Source organism: Psammomys obesus, unplaced genomic scaffold, assembly GCF_907164565.1.
Source record: "Psammomys obesus unplaced genomic scaffold, mPsaObe1.curated_primary_1811, whole genome shotgun sequence".
NCBI lineage: Eukaryota > Metazoa > Chordata > Mammalia > Rodentia > Muridae > Psammomys > Psammomys obesus.
In genome coordinates, this window is record NW_026594278.1 from 1 (window position 1) to 7,485 (window position 7,485).

Consider the following 7,485-nt stretch of genomic DNA (forward strand, 5'->3'; position numbering starts at 1 on the left):
CCTCGGTTGCCGCGTCATCCTTATCGGCGAAGGCTGCGCGCGACAAGTGGTGCCGAAACCCGGGAAGCCGCCGAACCCGGGTAGAGGGACAGCTTTGAGGACCCCGACTGCTCGTCGGAAAGAGGATCCAAGCCAGTGACCTGAGAAACTCCGGAGACTTTTCAGCAAGGTATGATTTCTGTGGTCTGGGTGATTCCGTTTCTCGTTGTTAGTCTCGTTTTCGTTCTTTTCTGTTGTCTGTGTCTTAATTGTGGGAAACGGGATACGGTTTGTATTCGTCCTTTTTGCGACACTGCATAATTTGGCTGTAATCCTCAAGTGGATAACTGAGTTGCCACACCCTCCCCTGTAGATAAAGGAGCAATGGGCAACCATCCGAATAAGCCGCTTCTAGAAGCAGCGCGGGCGCTGTTGAAACAGAAGGAGCTTAAGGTCCCAGATCGGGTGTTGCAGAACTTTCTCAAAGAAGTAGATCGAGTGGCTCCCTGGTTCGTTCTCTCCGGGTCCCTTACGGAAGGATCATGGAGCAAGCTAAGTGGGGGATCTGACACGAGAAAAGGAACAGGGGACCCTAAGACCAGGGGTATGGCCACTGTATAAATTGTTCAAATCGTGCATTAAGGATGAGAGGTGCAAGGAAAAGATCAAGGAGGGCCAGCGGGTCTTGTCAGACCATCAGGATAGTGTATCAGAAGCTGAAAAGGGTAAAGAGGCTAATAAAAGGAAGAAGCCTTCTAAGAAAAAAGAAAAGAAAAGTCATGAGAACAAGGATGTGTTAACCAAGCTAGCTAAGTTAGAAAAAAGGGCAGCACAACTTGCAAAGAAGGAAGAGGAGCTTGAAGATAAGGCAAAAAGATTGCAACTCTTACCAACCCCGCAAGAAAAAAAAGATGAGGATGAAAAACCTAAATTATATCCGCTCCTCACTGAGTTCAAAAATTGCACTCTATCATCTTCTTCTGAAGGGGAGGATGAGCAGGAGTCATCTGACTCTGAGGAGTCGGGTCTTGACCCTGCTGAGCAGGCAGAGTTAGATGAGGAAGCTGCAAAATATGAGGAAGAGAGATATGGCCCCGTCCCGCCTTATTCACCTGGGCGTGGCTCTGTAGCTTTTAAGTGCAGTACAACAGCTCCTCCCTATGAGGAAGTGGAAAAACACACAGGATCAGGAGGAAGGCCGTCACGCATTCCTGAAAAGGAAGTTAGAAAGATACAAGCAGCATTTCCTGTATGGGAAGATGCTCAAAATCAGAGGCAATATGCTCCTCTAGATTTGAAACAACTGAAGACATTGGTGGAGGCAGTACAGACGTATGGTATCAGTGCCTCTTTTACCTTGGCATTGGTAGAGAGGCTAGCTGCTGATGCTATGACTCCTGCTGACTGGAATAATACCGTGAAGGCATGTCTCTCTATGGGTCAATATCTTGATTGGAGAGCAATTTATCAGGAATTATGCATGGCTCAGGCTAGGCAGAATGCAACTAATCAGCACCCTCAATGGAATTATGATATGCTTACAGGTCAAGGTCAATGGGTTGTTAATCAGTCAATGTATCCTGCTGAGGTGTACCAACAGATCAACAAGGCAGCTGTTCGTGCCTGGAGGAGTTTACCAAATAAGGGACAGGTTACCGGAAATTTGACAAAGATTATACAAGGAGCTACAGAGCCTTTTTCAGACTTTGTGGCTAGAATGATGGAAGCAGCAGGAAGAATATTTGAGGACCCTGAGGGCGCAATACCGTTTGTGGAGCAATTAATTTTTGAGCAATGTACCAAGGAGTGTAGGAATGCCATTACTCCCTGGAAAGGAAAAGGAATAAACGCTTGGATGAAAGCGTGCAGAGAGATAGGAGGTCCACTGTCTAATCAGGGCATCGCAGCTGCGGTATTATCAGCTCAGAAGGCTGCAAATGCAAAGTGTTTTAATTGTGGAAAGATGGGTCATATGAAAAGGCAGTGTCGGGCGCCAACTGCGACCCCTAATGCTCAGCCTGTCAAACAGCCAGGGTTGTGCCCAAGGTGTAAAAAAGGAAAGCATTGGGCAAATGAATGCAGGTCTGTTAAGGACAATCAGGGGAGGCCCCTTCCGGAGCGCTCTACTGAGCAGCCAAAAAACGGGAACAGGGGCCCCCGACCCCAGGGCCCAAGACAAATGTATGGGGCCATCCAGCAGACACCCTACCAATCAAAAGGGTTTGTGAAGATGACTCCATCCGGAGAGCAACCTCCGGATCAGCAGGATTGGACTTGCGTGCCACCACCAGAGCAGTATTGACACCTATAATGGGATGTCAGCCTATACCTTCAGATTTAGCAGGCCCCTTGCCAGAGGGTTCAGTGGGACTGATAATTGGCCGCTCATCTGCCACCTTAAAAGGATTGCAAGTTCATCCAGGAGTCATTGATCAAGATTTCACAGGACAAATTCAAATGTTATGTTCCTCCCCTAGAGGGATTAGTGCCATCTCGCCTGGGGACAGAGTGGCCCAACTTTTGATCTTACCCAGTTTACATCAGAACTTCCCAAGTGATAAAACTACTCGAGGAGAAAAAGGCTTTGGTTCCTCGGGAGGACAGCATATGTTCTTGTCATTGGGTATGCAAGAACGCCCTATGATGAGTTTGATAATAGAAGGGAAAACTTTTCAAGGTCTATTGGACACTGGAGCAGATACCAGCATAATTTCTAAAACTTGGTGGCCGTCGCGATGGCCTCTTATTCTATCATCTCAATCCCTACAAGGGTTGGGATATGAAAATGCTCCTCAAAAGAGTGCGAAGACTTTGCATTGGCAAAATGAGGAAGGAAAAAGGGGCATGTTCGCTCCTTATGTGCTACCTCTTCCCATTAATTTATGGGGAAGGGATGTGTTACAACAATTGGATTTTACCTTAACTAATGAATACTCTCCTCAAAGTCAACAAATAATGAAGAACATGGGATGTGTTCCAGGTAAAGGACTGGGTAAATGCCTGCAAGGACGCACTAGCCCTATCCCAACCTCGGAAAAGAAAGATAGAACAGGCCTGGGTTTTTCCTAGGGGCCACTGAGGAGGCGATTCCCATTCCCTGGACTACAGAGGACCCAGTTTGGGTTCCTCAGTGGCCTTTGACCTCTGAAAAGCTTGCAGCAGCTGAGCAGCTAGTTCAAGAGCAGCTCAGCCATGGCCATATTGAGTGCTCACAGTCACCTTGGAATACTCCCATCTTTGTCATTAAGAAAAAATCTGGAAAGTGGAGATTGTTGCATGATTTAAGAGCTATAAATAAACAAATGCAGGTTATGGGGCCAATTCAGAGAGGCCTACCATTGTTGTCTACCCTTCCTGCGAACTGGAATTTGGTAATGGTAGATATTAAAGATTGTTTCTTCTCTATTCCCTTACACGATCAGGATAGAGTTAGGTTTGCATTTACCTTGCCTAGTGTAAATCATGAACAACCTGATAAGAGGTATCAGTGGAAGGTCTTACCTCAGGGAATGGCCAATAGTCCAACCATGTGCCAACTCTATGTGGCCAACGCTATTCAGCCAGTTAGAAATCGGTTCCCTGCTATTAAGGTATGTCATTATATGGATGACATCTTGCTATGCCATGCTGAGCAAGCATTACTGCAACAGGCATTTGAGATGTTGTCCGCTAACCTAAAACAAAAGGGTTTGTATATAGCACCTGAAAAGGTACAAGAGGGAGAGATCGGTAATTTCCTTGGCTCAACTATTTATCCTAGATGCATTAGACCTCAAAAGATTACCATTAGGAGAGATGTGCTCAACACGCTTAATGATTTTCAAAAACTTTTGGGCGATATTAATTGGCTAAGGCCTTACTTGAATTTAACTACTGCAGAACTTAGGCCTTTGTTTGCCATCCTTGAAGGAGATTCAGCCATTACCTCTAGTAGGCAGCTTACAGCGGAGGCTGCTGAAGTATTAACTAAGGTGGAAGATAGGCTTAAGGAAGCCTCTTTAACTCGGCTGGACCCCTTCAGTCCATTCCATTTATGCATTATCCCATCACCACAGCAACCCACCGCAGTCCTATGGCAGCAGGGACCTTTGCTTTGGATTCATTCTCAGACATCTCCAGGAAAGGTGTTAAGTCATTACCCAACTCAAGTTGGAGAAATAGCCTTAAAGGGTGTTCAATCAGCCCTGACTCATTTTGGCTGTGAGCCAGCATCTATTTTTGTGCCATACACCGCTCATCAAGTAGGGGTGTTATGTGCCACTTTGGATGTGTGGGCAATTCTTCGCTGCACCTTTACTGGTAATATAGATAATCATTATCCTAAACATCCATTGTTGCACTTCTCTTTAACTAATGCATTTATTTTTCCAAGAGTTACACAAAGCCAACCTATTGTAGGGGCTATTGATGTGTTTACTGATGGCTCAAAAACTGGCATAGGGAGTTATGTTGTGGGTGGACAATCATTTCAAAAGCAGTTTTCATTTTCCTCCCCACAATTGGTTGAATGTGCAGTAGTGGCTGAAGTTCTAAGGAACTTCTCTCAGCCCTTAAATATTGTTTCTGACTCACACTATGTGGTGGGAGCAGTAAAAATTCTAGAGACAGTGGGATTGATTTCTTCTAAAAGTACTGTGGCAATATTATTTGATGAGATACAACATATTATTAGGAATAGAGCAAATCCTTTCTTCATACAGCATATGAGAGCTCATACTTTGTTGCCTGGACCTATGACAAGAGCTAATGATTTAGCAGACAAGGCTACCAGAGCAATTTGTCTTGCATTAAATCCTGTAAAAAATGCCACCTCCTTTCATGAATTGTATCATGTTCCAGCTGATACGCTCAGGCTGAGATTTGGCGTCTCTCGCGCAGAAGCTCGGGAGATAGTTTTAAAATGCGCCAGTTGCGCGGAGTTTCGGCCATCACCCAACATTGGAGTCAACCCCAGAGGTCTTAAGCCATTACATATTTGGCAGATGGATGTTACTCATGTTCCTGCCTTTGGCAGACTTAAATATGTACATGTATCTGTTGATACATGCTCAGGAGTGATTCATGCCACTCCCCTGTCAGGAGAAAAAACGGCTCATGTCATTACCCACTGTCTGGAGGCCTGGGCAGCCTGGGGCAAGCCACGTCAGCTAAAAACTGATAATGGCCCTGCTTATGTATCTAAGGTTTTTCAACAGTTCTGCCAAAAAATGGAAGTTCATCATGTAACAGGATTGCCTTATAATCCACAAGGGCAAGGCATGGTAGAACGGGCAAATGGTGTTTTAAAGACTTATGTGCAAAAACAGAAGGGGGGACTCTGCCCCATTACAATGGGACAGAAAGCAACCATATCCCTTGCTTTATTTACTTTAAATTTTTTGAAATTGGATTCGTGTGGGCGGTCTGCTGCAGACAGACATGCTGACCATGCCTCCTCAAATGAGCTGGTAAAATGGAAAGATGTGCTTGATAATCAATGGAAAGGACCGGATCCTATTTTAATAAGATCCAGGGGAGCTGTTTGTGTTTTCCCACAGGACCAAGAAAATCCGATTTGGGTTCCAGCGCGGCTGACCAGAGTGGTCAAGCAAGATGAGCCTGATCTTAACCCTGATCCTGATCTTGAGCGGAGTGCAGATGGACCTGAAGGTGGAGACCCAGGAGATCCGCTGGGGGATCCTATCAACATTCCCACGACCAATGCCAGTCATGTATGATGCACAAGTCTTCCCCCGTTTCTTTACCACCAATGACTCCATTGGGCTACCATATTTGCCAATGTCTCAGGACATAGCCCCTATACCAGACAACAACACCCAGCCAAATAACGGCAGTCTTTGTTTTACAACCAACCAGACTCATGCTGACTCATGTATAAAGCTAGGAAATTTTTCTTATGCCAAGTTAGGAAAAGAGACCATCAGGAATCGTACATCTTCAGCTAATGCTACGGTCCTTTTTGGATGGTGGCCACAGCACGGTTCATCTTATGGGGGCAATGAACGAAAGCACCAACCTCAGTACGCCCCCTTCTGCACTGGCCGGCATGCGGACTCTTCAATTATTTTCCCATGGACGGGCTGTCAGAGTCGCAGAGCGCATCTGCTCGAAAATGGACTCTTTACCTTTTCACCCTTGGAAGGGTATGGAAATTACACCGAAATGAGTCCCTGGAATTACCCCACCAATCCCTTTAATATTTGGCTGCTGTGTGGTGTTGGTGGCAGTTGCACAGATCTCTCACCCATGGTCACCATTTTGGGTGGAGCGACAGCTACTACCACTCTGCTTGCAAATGTCAGACCTGGATCCATATCCGCGACGGAATTAGGAGGACTAAAGTCGGTGGAGCCCACCCCAGTTTGTGTTTGGCCTCCATTTGTTTGGACAGTTTGTAATTATACTGGATGTTTTTATGCTCTGTGTTGGAATGCTAGTGAGTATGACTTGGCTACTGTAGCCCGCATGCCCCGTTTTCTGCCTATTCCAGTGAGGACTAGTAGTTCTTTGGCCCTATTTCGTCAAAAGCGTGATTTTGGTATCACCGCAGCAATAGTGGCTATTATAGCCACTGCGGCGGTTGGAGCCTCCCTGACTATATCAGCCTTAGCATTCAATGGCCAGGTTGCCACGGCTCATACCCTCAATAATTTGTCAGCATCAGTTAGTGAAGCGATAGATATACAGGCTTCCATGAACAATCAGTTAAAAGGAGGATTAATGATAGTTAATCAACGTATTGATTTGGTTCAAGAACAGCTAGAGATTTTGTGGCAGCTGGCTCAGTTGGGATGTGAAACTACATTACCAGGAATTTGTGTAACTTCTGTTCCATATAACAGGTTTACTAGGGCTGCAAATTTATCCATAGAATTGTCTCGTTTGCTGCAATCTAATTGGTCCGCCGAATTTGATGAGACAATAAGAAAATTACGCCTAGCAATTGTTCAAATTAATTCCACTCGCCTAGACGTTTCCATTACTCAAGGATTGTTTAATTGGGTGTCCTCCGCCCTCTCCTATTTTAAGGAGTGGGTTGGAGTGGGAATGTTTGGAGTAACCCTGTTTGCAGGACTGCTCCTCTGTTTTTGGTTGCTCTGCAGATTCAAGAGACAACAACATCTTAAAAATGTGGCCATGGTGCAGGCTATGCTGGCTGTGGAACAGGGGGCATCCCCCCAAGTTTGGCTTAACTTGCTCAACCGTTGAGACTCTGTCTAGAACTTATGGCACCCCTGAAGGGCACAGGTTCCCATTGCACCGGGATGCTGTTCTGGACAGACCTCTGCACTCCCCAGGGCTCGGGTTCCCATTGCACGGGGCTAAGGGTGCAGAGGGTCTCCTACACTGTGTAAACTCCTTGATCGCTGATGCTGTTGGCTCAGCAGGCTGATCGGTGACCTCATGGTGTGTTAATTTTTCTGGTTGAAATGGCCTTTAATTAATAAAAAAGGGGGAGATGTCGGGAGCCGCTCCCGCCACTACAAGGTGGCGCCGGTCTCCTGC

General features: G+C 46.0%; 1 protein-coding gene across 1 annotated transcript; it reads left to right on the forward strand.

Moving 5' to 3' along the window:
• Positions 1-6: 6 nt before the first annotated feature.
• LOC129685051 (uncharacterized) lies at positions 7-7,472 on the forward strand. Its single transcript, XM_055618393.1, has 2 exons — positions 7-169; positions 5,517-7,472. The coding sequence occupies exon 2, from the start codon at positions 5,572-5,574 to the stop codon at positions 7,186-7,188; it is 1,617 nt and encodes a 538-aa protein (XP_055474368.1). The 5' UTR covers positions 7-169; positions 5,517-5,571; the 3' UTR covers positions 7,189-7,472.
• The last annotated feature ends 13 nt before the right edge of the window (positions 7,473-7,485 follow it).